General features: G+C 40.9%; 1 protein-coding gene across 1 annotated transcript in view; it reads left to right on the plus strand.

The window, feature by feature from the left end:
* Positions 1 to 18,255, plus strand: part of LOC127800484 (cyclin-dependent kinase E-1) — a 79,916-nt gene extending 61,661 nt beyond the window's left edge. The window contains exons 14-16 of the mRNA XM_052335108.1: positions 1,027 to 1,245; positions 1,325 to 1,394; positions 17,851 to 18,255. Coding sequence (XP_052191068.1) covers positions 1,027 to 1,245; positions 1,325 to 1,393 — 288 coding nt within the window. The 3' untranslated portion in view covers position 1,394; positions 17,851 to 18,255. The remainder of the gene's footprint in view (positions 1 to 1,026; positions 1,246 to 1,324; positions 1,395 to 17,850) is intronic.
* The last annotated feature ends 331 nt before the right edge of the window (positions 18,256 to 18,586 follow it).

Genomic DNA, 18,586 nt, shown 5'->3' on the forward strand with positions numbered 1-18,586 from the left:
TAGCTTGATCCCTTAATAAATTTCACAATTTTTAGCATCTCTTTTATTTTTATAAATATGCACCAAAGTTCTATTTCTCCACTCATTTGACATCCTTTTTATTTAAGGATCACATTAAATAATTCTACTAAAAATGCTCTCTTGCATTTCCATTTTTATATCCAGATATTATTTGATCCAACTACTTTACTATTCCTTATCTTTTTCATAGTTTACTTTATTTCAATTGGAGAAATGTTCCTATGGAATGTGTAATTCTTATTTTCTTTAGAGTTACTATGACACCCCGAAATATAGCACTTGTTTCTCCCCTTTTATTGAATAACTTTGAGAGATTCCCTTTCCATATCTCTTTGATTGCCCCCTCATTTACTAGCACCTTTTGATTTTCATCTTTTACACATTAAGATAAAATGCTAAGGTGGGGAAATAATGAAATAATTTGGAGGATGCATATAGCACAGACCAATTCCTTAAATATTTTAAGAACCATTAGGTGATTCAAAACCTGGGGGCAATAGTGCAGTGATCTATTCCAATATCAATTATTTTGCAACAAGAATTTTTGAGTTATTGATAATTAAGACTTTTCATAAGATCTTGTGTTCGTGGAACAACCCTTTCTGCTTTTAGTTTGGAAAAATCAACTGTCTTATAACATTGTCTCAACAGAATTTTGGCCACCTTCAATCTCTTGTTGGTTGTAAGACACAGCAATGTGTAAATCAGAACAATCTATTGCCCTAAATTTGTACCATGGGCTACTTTAGCAAATATACTGGCATATTGCAGAACTCTTACCCTGAAAATTTGACATATAACATTGTCTCAACAGAATTTTTGCTACCTTTTGTTGGTAATAAGTCACAACGTGTAAATCAGAACGATCTATTGCCTTGAATTTATACCATTGACTATCTTAGCAAATATGATGCTGGCATATGCAGAGCTCTTTGCCCGCCTTCCCCCCCAACAGAAAAGAAGAATTGTGGTTGTTTTTACTCATATTTTGGTAATTTTAATCAGGCATCAACAGGAAATGCTGTTTCCGGGAACATGCCAGGGCCCCATGTCATGCCAAGTAGATCTGTACCTCGGCAAATGCCTATGGTTCCCATGCAAAGAATGCAACCTCAGGGCATTGCAGCTTACAATCTCACTTCCCAGGCTGGGATGGGTGGTATGAATCCTGGCAACATGCCAATGCAGCGGGGTGTTGCAGGCCAGGCTCACCCACAGCAACAGGTTCTCTCTATTTAATTCAAGCTTGTTTGCCATGTTAAAGCTATTGCTTGCTAATGCATGGTCTATAATTTGGAAATAGATGAGAAGGAAAGATGGGGGAATGGGAATGCCAGGATACCCTCCACAACAGAAGTCAAGGCGCTTTTGAGGTAAACCTACTTTTTCATTCTTTTTGCTGTTGCATCTGTTGGATGATCTGAAAGATTGCATTTATTATTGAAAATTTTATGTAGAGTGGAATTCATAATCAAGATCCAAATATCTGTGCACCTAGCAATTTTATTTTATTTTTTTTTAGAGAAAGAAATTGTTCATTCAAAGGAGGAATCTTCCGAAAACAATAGACACTGCTGCAGGTGGGAAATCATGGTTCCACACCTGAAATTGATCAGCTCCTAATTTGACAAAAAGATGTGCCAATCTATTGCTTTCTTTTCTACCATAAAGAATATCTGTGCAATGAGTCAATGCCAGTTTGGCAACAACCGTGAGGATATTATGTCCATATTCAACCATGGTGCTTGTGGGGCGACTGCCATGGAATCTCCTTCAAGCTGAAAATCCAGAAATACTCATTGTTATATAGAACACATCTGCCGTGGAATCACCTGCTAATGCGGCCACAGCTTCAATATAGAACACATATGGAATACAGGGCAGTCTCATCGTTGTTGCTGCTATGAGAATGCTCCTGTGATCTCTAATTACTGCTCCAGCTACAGCCACCTTTTGCCTCAAATCTATAACTCTGTCAAAATTGATTTTGCATTTGCCTCCAGTGCAGGAGCTGATTTCCAGAAACTTTTGAGACGCTTGATTGTCCAAACACTAGGTTGCATCAACCTAAGAACTGCTGCAAGTCTGTCATCTGTAACTAAGGAGATGGAATGGATATAGGAGCTCAAGAGAAATCAAAATTTGCCAGCAAACATGAAATTGATCGCCACCATGACTGGATTTTGTAGATTCCCACCCTCCATGAGAAACTCTGAAATTAAAGTCAACCACAAAGAGGTGTAGGAAAATAAATCTTGAAGTCCAGCCATGCTTTATGAGAAACTGACCATAACTGTTAGGGAACGAATTAAGTGATAAAGAAAACTTGGAACAAAATCACACACACATAAAACCGAATTTATGTGGTTTGACAAAGAATATCTATGTCTACGGTTGCAATAGGTGTTTTTTTCACTATTTGAGAATGTTATAATTACAAGAATCATATTCATATATGAAGATTAGCACAAAAATAGAACTCCTAATTTGGGCCTGTTTAAGTTTCGGGGGCTCCACCCCCTAGCCCTGGGCAAGGTGCACTGCCCCCTTGACCCCTGTCCGCTGACTGAACTACGACACCCCGGGTATCAGCTCTATGTAGGCTTCATAAATCAAATCAGGCTCCACGTCTCCAACAATAATTGCCTTCAAATTGAAAATACATACGTGTATTTCCAACATAAAATAAAAACTACCCAGAAATACATTAAAGAAACAATTCCCAAACATAAACACAAATAAACACTTAAAATCTGCTTCTATGCCATCGATAACCTGTCCAAATCTCCCTCATGACGGTCCTGCTGTAGCCACAGCTCCCTAGCTCTATGGATTGTGGTATCTTGGGAATTGTGGGACTCCTCAAAAGTGAGCGAGCAGTATCCACAGCTACCTCTGGATATTGGATGATGTACATATTTTAACCAGAACCATATCAGACTTGTATCAAGGAAGGAGAGCTTTAAACCTCTTCTCAAAGGTTTAGATGTATCAGTTTTGACCTGCAGTTGGAGAAATCTACCCCAAGCCACATCTCAAGAATCATTACCTATTTCCTCAAAAGAGCCGATTATGTTTCCAATTAATTGCCCTACATCCTTGGCCATGCTTTGAATTGGCAGGTTATGCATTTGGAGTCAAAAGCTTTGATATTTGACAATTATGTCCTTGAGTTGCTATTAGTCTTCTATCTTAGTCAAAACCACCAGATTCTTGCTCAAGTGCACAAACCTTTCCCAGATAAGATTTCATGGAAGTCTCTTGCTTGAGATTCTTGATATTGGAGACCATAGTATACAAACGTTGGATATTATTCGTATAACACTCTTTGGCTTCTTTTCATACGTCAACACAAGTTTCAAAGGGGTGAAAGAGCTGCAAGATTGATGGATCAATGGACTGCCATAGGATACTACATAATTGGGCATCAACTTGTTCCCATCTAGCCCAGTTGGTTGCTAGCACACTTTCAGCTTTTGTGGTAAGATGATTAGCTTGGCCTTTTCCTTTGAACCACTTTTTGACAAAAGCTGCCCATAAGAGATAATTGGTAGACCCTATCAACTTGACAATGGTGATGTTGGGTGTCTCGAGATTGGAGACAACAAAGGTTTGAGAGGCAGTGGAGGCATCAAATATTGAAATGGAAGCACCAGAGATAGAGATGGTGTCACTGAGGTCAGACATGGTGAGTGTTTTGACAAAAGAGATGGGCTCAAAGGGTGCTAGAGGTCCCAATTTGGAGTGGTTGGAGGCGAGACAACAACGGACGCGCTTACACACGCCGACGCGTGGAGGCGGAAGCGTTCTGCATGTGAGGGCATGTGGCCTCGCTGATTGCCTCCTAGCACCAAGGGTTGGCCAATCTAGAGGATTTGAGGATGATGGTATAATTGGTTTTTCAAAAATAACATCGAATAATGTGCCAATAGTTTCGGCCAGTTGTGAGTAAACGAAAAACTAGGGTTTGATTTTTGCTGGAAATCGGGACACAACAAGGGATTTTTAGGTGGTGTTCTCTTCGTGTTTCAGTTTTCAGTTTTCAGTTTTGAGTTTTGAATTCATTTTCAGTTTTATGTTTTGGGATAATTGAAAATGCTTTTTTTTGTCATTTTGAAAAAATGTTTCTCAAAAACTGAAAATTGAAAAACGCGTTCACTGATTTTGAGAAAAATTATTGTATGATATTTTATTTAATAAATTTGATTCAAAGTAAATTGTAAATATTTATTAATAAATTATAAATTTAATTTAATAAATTTAAAATATAATACCATGAATAACCGATGATTTAATCATATATAATAATGTATTAAAATTACAAAATACTTTTTAAAATCATTTTTAATTTGATCCAACTAATAATTTCATAATAAAATTATTTTTACCTACAAATAAAAATTTGACATTAATTTTAAAATTTAGATTACTCACCATAAATAGCAACAGAAAAAATTTATCCAAAATCATTTTACATAACAGAAGAAATCGTGTGGAGGGCAGAAGAAATCGCAGAGAAGAAATGGCAGAAGGTGAAGGCGGTGGTGGGCGATGGTAGTGGTGGTGGTGGCGGATCTGGGCTTGGAGGGCAATGGCGGTGATGGCGGAGGCGGGCGATGGCAGTGGCGGATCAGGACTTGGTGGGCGGTGGCGGTGATGGCGTTGGAGGGCAGTGGCGATGATGGCGGTGGTGATGGAAGATTTGGGTTGCTTGTTGGAAGAGAGCAAGTGGAGGTTGGAAGAGAGAAGAGAGCAAGATTTGGGAGTGCGTGAGAAGGAAAACGCCTGCGTTTTTTCGTGTTTTCAATTTTTGCCGTGTTTTGGCTAAAAACAGCTAAAACGGCTTTTTGCTGTTTTCCATTTCCTTTACAAAATTTTTTGTTGTTTTCGAAAATGCGTTTTTGAAAATAACAAAGAGAACATGTTTTCAGTGTTTTGAAAAATTGAAAACAGAAAATGACCTAAAAATGACAAAGAGAACAGGCCCTTAGGGTTTTCTCAACACAAGTTCTAATACCATGTGAAAGTGATTGAGAGAGAAAACTTGAGATATTAGCCTCTCAATTCTATTATTTATAGGCTAATTACAATCAATGATAAAGAGGTAATCATGGAGATGATTATAGATTATGTGGATAATTATAGCCTAGCTAATTACCCTAATTATCAGCTAATCATCAGTTGACCATATACACATTTCTATGAGAATAAATCTCATAAATCTCTCAATGGCATTGAAATTTTTGAAGACTTGATCAACCTCAAACTTATCTTTCAGAAGGAATACTCATGTTAATCTAGTGTGGTCATCAATGAAGGACACAAACCAATGAGATGCCAAAACATGTTTTGTGCGAGAAGGTCCCCACGCATCACCATGAACCATAGCAAATGGACGAGAGGGTTTATATTGCTGATTTGGAAATGAACTTCGAGTATGCTTTGAAAATTAACACACTTCACATTGAAACAAATTGGAATTTGTATTCTTGAATAACAAAGGGAACAACTTTTCGAGATATGCAAAATTCTTTTTTTTTTTATTTATATAAAAATATATGTATAGATAGAGAAAACGTCTATACAGAACCCAAACTAGGGTATACCCTAGTGCACAATGACACAACAAACGAAATAAAGAAAACACTCAAGATCCCCGCACAAACGAGATCAAAACAACATAAAGAAACAAAGAAGCAACGTGATCGAAATTCTAAGTTATAGCTCTTGATCAAAGTGTCAGCTCCAAAACTAGTGGCACTCTAAACACGTCTTTCGAATCAGTGAAGCTCTGCAAAGACCAGGATCATGCAGTGAACATGTAAGCAACCACAGACAGAGCCACCAAGCTGACAATGTGTACAAAGTGACAAACTAGGACCAAAGGGATGACCCAGCAAGAGTCACCAAAGTGTGCTGTTGAGCAGCCAACCCCAGGACACGAATTGGAACAAACACTCGGGTACCTAATCGTTAAATCGAATCCTGCTCAAGAGTTATCGTTTTACACTGGAAATGCACAGGGGCTCTGCCCGCTCTAAGTTACTAAGTAAGCCGACATACCGTTTGACTATGGAGACACACAAGGGGTTTGCCCGCTCCAAGTTACTAAGTAGGTAGCAAACCTGAATAGGCAAGATCAAGAGGCAGCAAAACCACTCTACATGACATCATGTACAAAGTAAGAGCTAGGATCAAATGAGAGTATCAACTTTGGTCACTAGAGTTTTGCAACTCTAGGATACTCACAGACACAACACAAAGATCTAACATCGTCAATTCATGGCCTGCATTAGAAGCCATCTACCATTTGACTATGGAAATGCACAGGGGTTCTGCCCACTCCAAGTTACTAAGCAAAATGGCTTACCTAAGCTAGTCGGCTGGAAGCCACCAGAAATGTTGCAATGCACGGCTCTGAAGCGAAGGAGGAAAAGGGATGGTGACCAACCGTGCCCACACAACACACTGTACTTGATGCGCGAGTTGGTCCGCAAATCGCTCAGTACCTTGCCAACATCGATTGTTGTGCTCACACCACAAGAAGTAGACCATCGCTTACAAAACCAATTAGTTAGACACATGCCACGGGCTCTTACCCTTCCACCGAGTTGTTGCCCATAGAACTCTTGTCTCTCGTTGTCACCACGGCCATCCAAATTTCTTTGAACGCCAAAAGAATCATAGCACTTGCTTAGAATAGGAACACTCAAAAAACATATGGTTGTGTCGCTCAGAATCGCCAACATCGGTTGTTGCGCTCACACCACAATAAGTAGACCATCGCTTGCAAAACCAATCGGTTAGACACATGCCATGGGCTCTTACCCTTCCATCGAGTTGCCGCCCATAGAACTCATGTCTCCCATTGTCACCGCAGCCATCCAAATTTTTTTGAATGCCGAAAGAAGGACAACACTTGCTTAGAATAGGAGCACTCAAAAAACAGATGGTTGTGCCACTCAGAAACTGCCTTGCAAAGAAAGCATCTATTGGGGAAAGGTAAGACCAGGTTAACACAGTCAAGAGTATATAATCGCTCTTTAACTGCTAACCATAAAATAAAAAAATGGGCAGGAACTCCATTCCCAAACCAAACCAACCGATGCCATAAAACCCGATCTTGTTTCTCCAACAAACCCTGTAAGACAGACCTAACTGAGAAGGCACCATCTAAAGTTGGAGTCCAACTCAGCACATCATGACTCCCAACCCTAGGGGGTCCCACCATTTGGAGCTGGATAAGGTCTAGAGAAGGAAAGGCAGAGTTCAACGGCCAAGCCCATTTACCATCAACAATGATGTCGGAAACATGGACTCTAATTGGGATACCCAGCTGCCGAGGGAGCTAACAGGAGAAATGATTGACCAAAATCCCAAGTGGGTGCCACTTATCATACCACAAGAAGACACGACTACTATCCCCCACCCTGTAACCAAACTTATCTCTAACCACATGATGGATAGATAGGAGCTTCCTCTAGTACCAGGGGTAAGAATGTGGCACTGAAAGCATCCAAAAGCATTTGTCGAAATGTATGAACCCATTTATCTCACAAAGACTCGCTTTCACTTGACAAGAGTCTTCAAATTAACTTTGTCACCATAGCTTGATTCCAAAAATAAAGGGGCTTCAACCCAAGACCCCTTTGCTCCTTGGGATAGCACACATCTCGCCACACGACTTTAGCTTTATGGGAATCCCCATCCAACCCACTCCAAAGAAAATTCCTGATGATGCTCTCTAACTCCTTAATCACTCGCTTAGGTAACAAGAAGACAAATGCTCAATACACGTAAATTGTAGCAAGGACTGACTGACCCAACTGAAGCCTACCCCCAAAGGACAACAACCAACTACACCATGAGCACACCTGGCTCCTAACTTTATCCAAGATGGGCTTACAATTCCCATAAGCTAACTTTGTTGATAACAGGGGGACACCCAGATATCTCATGGGTTGCTAACGTCTATAGAACTCGGCAGCAAGGAACAAATTCTCCCTCAAGGCCTCATCCTGACAAGAAACAAAACAGTCACTCTTTGCGGGGTTGGCACACACACAGACCAGACATTAGAGAAAATTTCCCCAAGCACTCTTTGAGGATTCTTATGGATGCAACATCTCCATGAGAGAACAGTAATAGGTCATCGACAAACATGAGCATCACCATCTTGGATTGCTCACATCTCCAATGAAACTTGAATTCAGTAGACTGAGCATACCGGCTAACCATACCCTGCAACACTTGCATGATCATCACAAACAAATAAGGCGATAGCGAGTCTCCCTGCCTCAAGCCCCTCCCTCCCCGAAAAAACCCATGCAATTGGCCATTTATCTTGACTGAGAAGCAGGGAATGGTGACACCCTCACGAATCCAACCACAAAACTGCGGCGGGAAATTCATCAACTGAAGGATCGCTAAAAGAAAATCCCACTCCACCAAATCGTAGGCCATTTGCCATGTCAACTTTCATTGCACACCTCGACAGGCCCCTATGAAGATGGTATTGATGCACTAACTCTTGGGCTAACAAGACATTATCTCCTATGGATCGGCTTGGCACAAAAGCTGCCTAGAACTCATCAATCAAGTCTGGAAGCACTACCTTAAATTTATTAGCCATGATCTTCGAGATGATTTTGTATACGACATTACAACACGAGATCGTCCTAAACTAAGCAGGAGACTCCGGATGGGAAACCTTGAGGACTAAGCTAATCACTGTGGCGTTGACCTCTCCCAATAATCGTCCCGCACCAAAGAAATTCCTAATAGCCTCCACCACATCTGATCCCACCACTTCCCAGGCTCTCCTAGAGAACTTGATCGTGAAACCATCAGGCCTCAGGGCTTTATCATCTCCCATGCTAAATAGAACTTGCCTGTCAAGTCTCCGAGGAGAGACTTGAAGTTTTCAAGATTTAAGAAGACTCAATAGAGAGAGAATTTGGAAGGAAGAGAAGAATTGAATTTAGAGGGAAAGAGAATATCATTCAATAGATAACTCCCATCCTCCCATACAAGGCCTTATATAGGCTCTTCCCATGGCATGTGATCATAACCGTGAGGCTCCTCTCTAACTACTTACATGCTAGTGACCATGTGGCTATCTTTATTACAGAATTTCAATAATACCCTTGAGGTCCTAACATCTCCCCACCCCTAGAGACAATTCTTAGTCCTCAAGAATTTAAAGTAGCCCTGTAGCTCTTGGGAAATGATCTAGGAACTCCAGTAAGTACTCCCATGTTGTGTGATTTGGGTCTTTCTACATCCATCTTACCAGCTCCTGAGTTAAGGGCACGGAGCCTTGATATAAGACCTTTTTATCCGAAATAGCTTGGAGTTCTACTACTCCTTCTTCCTCTTTGTTCATTTGTGGTAAGTTTGAACTGCTAACAGTCTAGGGTCCAATATACTTTATTCAGGAGAGACACGTGGAACACCAGGTGCACTTGGACTCCCTCTGGTAATTTCAATTTGTAGGCCATCTTCCCAATCTTGGACTCCACCTCATAAGGTCCGAAGTACTTAGGGCTCAGTTTAGATGCAAGAATGGTTGTAAAAGGTTGTTGCAGGAACCTTTTCAACCTTAGGAAGACCCTATCCAAGGACCGATCACTCCTTTTTGTATCTGTGTGTTGTTTCATTTTGTTCTGGGCTATACTCAGCTCCTCCTTTATCCCCAGAACTTTCTACCTTTGCTGGAAATATTGTTCCATCATTGTCATGTTTGCTGTTGACTTAGATAGGGCTGGAATTAGCAGTGGTTTGTAACCAAACAATGCCTCGAAAGGGCTCCTGTTAATGGCATTGTGGTGGCTTGAATTGTACCACCACTGGGCTAAGGAGAGCCATTTATGTCAACTCTTAGGCTTAGTGTGAGACATGCACCTCAAGTAACCCTCCAAACATTGGTTGACTCTCTCGGTTTGGCCATCTGTTTATGGGTGGTATGTAGTAGACATGTGTAATCCCACTTCCAATCCTTTAAATAGCTCCTGCTAGAAAGTGCTCGTAAAGATCTTGTCCCTATCTAAAATAATCGATTTTGGCACATCATGGATCTTCACCACCGAGTCCATAAACACCCTTGCTACCTCCCGTGCACGAAAGGGATGTGTTAGACTGATGTAATGTGCGAACTTGGTCAATCTATCCACCACTACCATTACCACATTCCTTCCTTCTGATCTTGGTAGCCCTTCAACAAAATCCAAGGAGCAACAAAATCCATGGATGCTCCCTCCCATGCCTGCTCAGGAATTTCTAGGGATTGTAGAAGGCCTGGGTAGCCTACATTCTCATGTTTACACCTTTGGTAGACTGAACATGATAATACAAAATTTACTACTTTTTTTTTGTCCTAGCCAGAAGAATAAGTGTCTCACCTCATGGTAGGTTGCCCTGATGCTCGAATGTCCTCCCATTAGTGATTCATGTAAGGTTGTTAGTATCCTCCTCCTCAATGTCTCGTCATCACCCACCACCACTTTTTCCTTGAACTGCAATAGTCCATTAGCAAAAGTGTACCCTGAAGATTCTGATGGCTGCACTGCCAAGCTTTCCATTAGGTCTCTGATCCATGGTGTCTAATCATAGCTTCTAGCCACTTCTTTCATCCACTTCGGAATTACTACCGATATTGCTTGACATTGACCCACCTCTTCCTTCCTTGATAGGGCATCTGCCACAATATTTTCCTTTCCCCTTCGATACTCAACGGAATAGTCCAGCCGAATCAATTTTGAGACCCTTTTTCGTTGTAGCTGAGTGTGTAATTTTTGCTGGGATAAAAATTGTTGACTCTCATGGTCAATTTTAATTATAAAAGGACTGGCTTTCAAGTAATGCCTCCATTTTTCAATAGCCCCCAAAATTGCCAATAACTCTTTATCACACACTCAATCCCAAATGTTTGGGAGCTAGTGCCTTATTGATGTAAGCTAGGGTCTTTCTTCTTGCATTAACATAGCTCCAATCCCCTTATCACTTGCGTCAGTCTCCACTATAAACTTCTTAGAGAAATTAGGCAAGGCTAGCACCAGGGCCTCTGTCATGGCTTTCTTAAGGGTCAGAAAGGCATCCTCAGCCTGGGCGTTCCACTGGAAACAATCTTTCTTCAGGAGTTTTGTAAGGGGCTTGCTAATGAGCCCATAATTCTGCATAAACTTCCTGTAATAGCTCGTCAAACCCAAAAACTCCCTTAGCTCCCATACTGATTGGGGGCTTGGCCACTCGGCCATAGCAACAATCTTTTGAGGGTCAATCCTCACCCTTTCCCCTGAGATAATGTGACCCAAATATTCTACCTCTCTTTGAGAAAATGTACACTTGAATAGTTTAACATATAGTTTGTTAGAATTCAGGATCTCAAATGTCATTTTTAGGTGGGTTAAATGCTGGTCAAGGTCTTGGCTATATATAAGGATATCATCGAAGAAAAGTAGGATGAATTTCCTTAGGTAAGGATGAAATACTTGGTTCATCAATGCCTGAAATGTAGTTGGGGCATTGGTGAGCCCAGAAGGCATCACCATAAATTTGTATAGTCTTTGGTGTGTGCGAAAGGCTATTTTGTGTATATCAGGGGGTGACATCCGGATTTGATGACATCTAGATCTTAGGTTCAATTTGGAAAAGATTTTAGCTCCATGTAATTCATCCAAAAGGTCATCAATGAGGGGTATAAGAAATTTGTTTTTGATGGTCTTGGAGTTGAGTTGACGATAGTCAACACAAAACCTCCATGATCCATCATTCTTCTTCATGAGTAATACGGGTGATGCAAAGGGGCTTTGGCTAGGGTGTATGATGGTTGAGGATAGCATGCTAGCTACTTGTTTTTCAATCTCCTTTTTTTGTATGGGAGAATATCTATAGGCTCTCAGGTTTATTGTTTCAGAGTGGGGTTTAAGGAATATTGAATGGTCTAATGATCTTTGGGGTGGCAGGGTATGGGGTTCAACAAAAAGATCCTGATATTCCTTTAACAGTAATGTTAAGCTATCCGAAAGTGGTACCTACGTGGTTGATTGGAGTAGTGCCCAGCTTCCCATCCCTGGATGATTATTCTCTGTATCTCCGCCCCTTGATTCCAGCTTTTCCATTGCGTGTATTGAGTATAATTGAGCTATCTGCCCCCTTTTACTCTTCATCCACCTCTGTAGCTTCTCCCCCTCTATCCATTTGCATTCTCCCTGCTACATGGTACCCTTCAGAATGAGCTTAGAAATTTCTTTTTCCACAGTGACTTCCAGTTTGTTAAAGTCAAAGGTGAGGGGACTAACAGTCTTCATCTAATCCACTCCCAACACTATGTCACACCCGCCTAATTCCAGCACTCTCAAGTCAGCTTGGAACGTGTGCCCTTGCATCTCCCAATAGGAACCTTCACACCTTTTATGGTTATGCATCTTACTTCCATTAGCCACGGTCACCAAAATAGTAGTAGCAACAGTTAATCTACACCTCAATTCTAGGGCAATAGCTTCATTTAAGAAGCTATGGGTGCTGTCACTATCGATCAATACCACTAATCATTTTTGTCCCACTTGCCCTGCATCTTTATGATCTGACCCGTAAGCCCCCCCTTAACGCATGGAATGAAATTTCTACCCCCTCCTACTCTTTTTCTTCATCTCGTACCAATCCCACTGCCTCGAGTAACCTCCTCTTCATTTTCTAGCTCTCCTGCACTAGGCTCCTCCTCCCCTTCCTTGTTAAGGAGCTACCTCTTTCACTAGTGCCCGACATGATATTTCTCACCACATTTGAAACACAAACCCCATAAGTCTCCTCTGTTCCATGGTTGTAGCATAGGAAGGCAGATAACTACCTTTAGGACCCCTTAAGGCCCCCCCAATAATAGTAGTATGTTACTCCCTCTTGTAGGGTAATTCTGACTTGGCAGTGGTCTCATAGCCACCCTATTCTTTTTTAATATAGCCTCAAGTGTCAACTCCTGCAACCTAGCCTTTTCTGTCGCCTTCCTAACCGTCATCGGCATCATCATTTTTACCAAGGATCTCAGCTCATCCTTGAGGCCACTAATGAAGCTGGATACGAAGCACTAATTGGTGAGAGTTGGTTGAGCATTCCACATCAACACTCCTAACTCCTCGAATTTCTCTTGATATTCGCCCACCGACCCTTCCTGTTTGAGCTTATTAAACTCCTCTATCACATCTATCATATTTCACTCCCCAAAGTGAATACACAGTTCCTCGGCAAAATCGATCCATCTTGCTTCCACTCCTCTTGATCTATACCACCCTTGAAACCAGACAATATGATGAATTTCCCCTTTCTATGACTCCTTGAGGCTGGGGAAGAATTCCCACTCCCGTCATGCTAGCTTCTAGAACTGGCCTGGGAGGAAATTTCGATGGCAATCAAAATTGAGGGAGTGCAAACAGCATGCTCACCACACTGCCTATCCGCTACCCAAACTAATCTAATAACTTCCTCTACCTCGCCAATTCTCTTTGAGCTCCTTCTCGAGAAGAAGTCATCTCCTCCCTTACTTCCTCACGAACCGCCCTGGTCTCTTCCCTACTTTGTGCTATTGCTTCCTGAGTCGTACCAAACTCCATTGCTTCCGGACAATTCTCCAACTGTTCCAATCTAGTTCCTTTAACCATCTTCGTTTTCGATCACTTTGCCTTGATCCTTTCAATGTAACTCCTTACCGCGCTTAGAATCACAGCAGAGGATGATCGGCTCCAAGGAGAGACTTGAAGTTTCCGAGATTTAAGAAGACAAGAGAGAGAATTTGGAGGGGAAGAGAAGAATTGAATTTAGAGAGAGAGAATATCATTCAACAAATAACTCCCATCCTCCCATACAAGGCCTTATATAGGCTCTTCCCACAACATGTGATCATAACCGTGAGGCTCCTCTCTAACTACTTACAAGCAAGTGGCCATGTGGCTGTCTTTATTATAGAATTTCAATAATACCCTTGGGGTCCTAACACTGCCTAATCTCCTACAGAGTCACAAGAGCTGTAAGACCCTCTCATCTATCACTAGCCACCTATCTAACCAGACAAGGGGCGATATCTCTCAAGTGAAAACACGACACCTGAGCACTACTACCCAACAGATTCTTGTAATAGTTCACTAGAGTCCCTACTACCTCCTTATTAGAGTCCATCGTGGTGCCATCATCCCTTTGTAGACTAAAAATCTTCCCATAATTACATCAAGCCACCATAGACTAGAAGAAGTATCGAGAGCATCGGTCGCCCTCAGTCTCTCCCTCCAATTCCTCTCTCTCTCTCTCTCTCTCATATTCTTCTCAATTTCCTTTTTAAACCCTAGCCCAACCCTAGGTTATGACATTTGGTATCAGAGTAAATCGTTCCTCGACTATGAGTCAGGTAGTTCCCCAAACAATCTTAGCAGTGATCTATCGAAGTTGAGGCAAGGCAATCTTAACAGTGATCAGTTGAAGTCAAGGCAAAGCAAATCCAGATGATTTTCAGCTGATGGCTGGATCTTGGATGTTGAATTAGATATAGGCGATTCAGGAAGCCAGTTGATTCTCGACAGTAATAATGGTGATCAGAGCATCAAATTGATAGGCAACTCCACGAAGCAGTTACTAAGGCGGACTTCGGTTTGCTAAATCAAGATTGGAAGACTGTCCTTGGAAGCTGTTAAGTGTCTGATTCTCTGGAATCTACAATCCACATAGTTGAATTGTTGCTTTTAACATTGAGGACATGGATGATATTACCTCTATGAGCCACGGTTCCTGTTGCAATGATCGAAGAGGGGCTGTTTGTGGTTGGCTGAAAACTTTCTGAAGATATTCCATTTGTTCTTTGCTAAAGAGAGATGTTTTGGTGGAGTTGGTCTTTTCTTCCAAATTCACCACTTTCCCCCTACTTTCTCTTCGATTTACTGGCTTCATGTCCACTAGTTTACCGTGTAAATCCCAGCACTTGTCCTTTGTGTGACCAATTTTATGACAAGACTCACATTTTGGCAGATCCTTCTTTTGTTTACCATGGTTTGATGGAGGTTGCCTCCCACAGGCAGCAAGAGCAGTAGCTTTTGTGGCTGGATTTTAGGTCCCCAACATGACTTTCTTTCTACTATCTTCCCGTCTCACTTCAACAAAGGCTTCTCAAAGGCTTGGGGTTGGTTTCGTAGACAAGATTCTTCCACGAACATCATCCAAGTTCTTACTTACACCAATTAAAAACTTGTATAGGCGCTTCTGCTCAACAATCTTCTTGTAGTACAATCCATCTTCTAAGCATTTCCATTTGTCCTCGTCAAACTTGTCCAACCGTTGCCAATGCCGGTTGAGGATGTTGAAGTATTGTGTGACAGTGAGATCTCCTTGCCGTTGATTGTGAAGAAGACAATCAATCTTGAACAACTCAGACATGTTCTCCACGTGTGAGTATATTTCCTTCGCAGCCTCCCAAATTTCCAGTCATTTCGTAAAGGAGAAAATTCTCTCCATTTTCATTCGTCATGGAGTTGAGGAGCCATGGCATAACCTGGTTATTCCCCAATCTTCCACGATCGAAACCTTGGATCTTCTTTCTTCAGCTGTATGGCTTCACCGGTGAGATATTCACCTCTACCTTTCCTGGAGATGAAGATCAAGATTGGCTGGGACCGCTACAAGTAGTTTTGACCTTTTAGTTTATGGCCAGTGATGGTGAACAACATGCTGTCAACGGTTCTCCTGTGACTCGAGATGATTTCTGATGACAAGGAAACCTTCTTGGCGGCCATGATTTTTCTCAGATTTTAGGTTTTCAGAGGTGGCTCGGAGACTAGGCTATAGTGGAGGAGGCTGCAGCGATGGCAGACAATGGCTAGGATGAACAGGAATGAATACAGTGGACATGGGAGATGAACAGTGGACCAAGGGAGTTCCCTAGAACGAGCAGTTTCTTTATCTCGGTTGGAGACGAAAGGGATGCTAGCGATTAAGGCTGAAAAGTCACATAAACAAGAAGCCCTAATCCCACTTTGATACCATGTGGAGAAAGGAAAAATATTTCTTCACTCCTAAATGGGGGCTGTACATAGCAGGAATATATATACAGAAAGGATTCCAATCATTTCCCTTACAGATTGTGATCTCTTAAGGATCATCAATCTACTAAACAGGAAACGAAGAAAATAAAAAACTGTAAAATCTCCCTAGCTGTACTCCTAACTGTACATAGCCTAAATAGAGAAGATTTGGGATAAAAATGTTGATAGATTCGGACATCTACAGCATGCACTTTAGCAGTTAAACAAAACTCAACCTTGTTTATAGGAGGCTGGACATGAGAGGTATCGATATGGATGGGTTCTTCTCCCTCATTTGTCAACATTAGTTTGTGAGTAATATCTTCCAGGATGTCCTCCATTCATCCACCACTACTCTCTACCGATTAGTGATTAGAAGGTATTTGTGCAGTTAAAACCAGTAAAGAGACACATTCCTTTCACCAGAAAAAATTAGGCAGACTTGTACATAGGATACAACAGAGACTTCAGGAATGGGTATATCACAGCTCAAAAGCCTCAAACCATAGATGCATACAATAATGTAGAGGGGAGAGAATTATGTTGTATCTGATGATAATTCTGTATGGTCTCCTCTATTTACAGAGCTGCTGTGCCAGTCCTTTAGTTACCACAACTATGAGTCATATTTGATGAGACTTCAGCCAGTGGTCTAGTCTAATCAATCCACAATAATACAAGTTATTCAGGAGTTTTCTGAATGGGTCAACTAACTGGGCCATAACCCCGAGTACCCGGCCCAATTTCATATGAAGTAATGATTGAAATGGAAGGGAAGTGCCTAGGGGCTTTCTTTTATTTGTCTAATTGTTATTTTGTTACAGTTATTATTGAAAAAGATATATGAAGCTGGCAGTTCTCTGGCAGCCTGGCAAATGTACATCTTATCAATTGTCTGCTAAGAGGCAACAATAAACACCTTATATATAAACATGCTACTGATGACCCAGTTGATTTGCTCGTCTCTGTTCAAGTAGTTTAATAGCCTCTGAATAGGTATAATTAAATATACAATGACTAAATTGCTCTGTACCTCTGTAAATGTATTAGGCAAAAAGCCTTCAATGGAGTGACAAATCCACAAAGTAGGATCAGGAACAAGAACTTATTAACGTCATTTTATAAAATTGCATGAGAGCAAGAACACCTTGAGCATCTACATACAAGAAGTATAAAACATAGTTGAAATGCTGAAACATAGTCTAATTAAATATTTTACTATTTTCTTAGGGATATTATTCTTGTGAGAAACTCTTATCTAATATTTGAAAGAAGTAGACCAGAATTGGTGGTATATTAGTGGATGACAAACTGTAATTACTTAACTGGTGAGCCTTGGTGACCATCAGAACTGTTTGTACAATCTGTAGGGTGTAACAAATGCTGCTCAGGTTGGCCATGGCCACACGTATAACAAATGCCCCTCAGGTTTGCCATGGCCATAACTTCACTAAAGATTTAGTTCAGTGAAGCACATGCCAGTAAAAATTTCAATTTCTCACAAGCCATAGTATAGAAAAAACACCATTTATCTGTAAATTTTTGCTAACAAGTTGAGATTATTCTTCTTCTATGAGTTTCAAATAAATTCTCAACTTCTAACTGTTACCATCCTGCGGCAAATTCCCAAACTAGAACATGGTGAGCAAGGCGTGTGATTTACATTTTGATGGAAATCGTCGAATCATGAGACCATATGGAAAACCTTGGTCAAACATTAGTAGTTCTATTCTGGTCATAATATCTTCTGCAATTGATGAACGACTTTATGCAGATGAATAATGGAAGTGAAGATGCCTTATTTAAAAGGGATCATCGGCAGAAAATCAAACTGAAAAGAGTTCAACCAGTACTTCTGGCCGGGAAGCGAAGTTGAGGCAGTTCCTTCAGATGCCCTCACAGCTGTGTGCCTGTGCCTCGTAGCATCTCAAAACATCAGAATTTGTTGTAGAAAGATCAGAATCAACAAACTTATTCACTCTGTGTTGGGCCAACAGTAACCTTTGGTATCATATAAAAGTTCCATCTTAATTAAACCTTTGGATTAGTTCCCAATTTTACTTGTTGCATAGCTAATCGGAATTTAGAAAGCTGCTATCCTTAGTGCGAGGTATTGGTGTTATGTCCTTTACTACATATAAGAAATAGGGAATTAAGTAGTTTGTCTGCTGTTCCTTCTTGTTTTGAGCTCTCTGCCTTCATTTTTTTTCTTTTTCATTTGTTTTCCTCTTGAGTTGCTTGCTTCGTTTAATATAAGAGGGTATCAAATTGAAGGAATCGTGTTTGCATAGCAACTTGAAAGCTTCCCAGTATTGTTCAATTCCCCTTGTAGTCGCTGATTTTCAATTCTTTGCATTTCTTTTCGAAATGAAGGGGTTAGATAAAAGGTTTTGATTGGTGACGAATGTCTCTCGTCCTTTGATTAGGATTTTTTTTTTTTATTTATTTTGCAATTTTAAAAAATACTAAAAGCAAAATATCTTTGATTTTTTGTTTTTCAGGTACCTTTT

The sequence above is a fragment of the Diospyros lotus genome, chromosome 4, assembly GCF_014633365.1.
Source record: "Diospyros lotus cultivar Yz01 chromosome 4, ASM1463336v1, whole genome shotgun sequence".
In the NCBI taxonomy this organism is placed as follows: Eukaryota; Viridiplantae; Streptophyta; class Magnoliopsida; order Ericales; family Ebenaceae; genus Diospyros; species Diospyros lotus.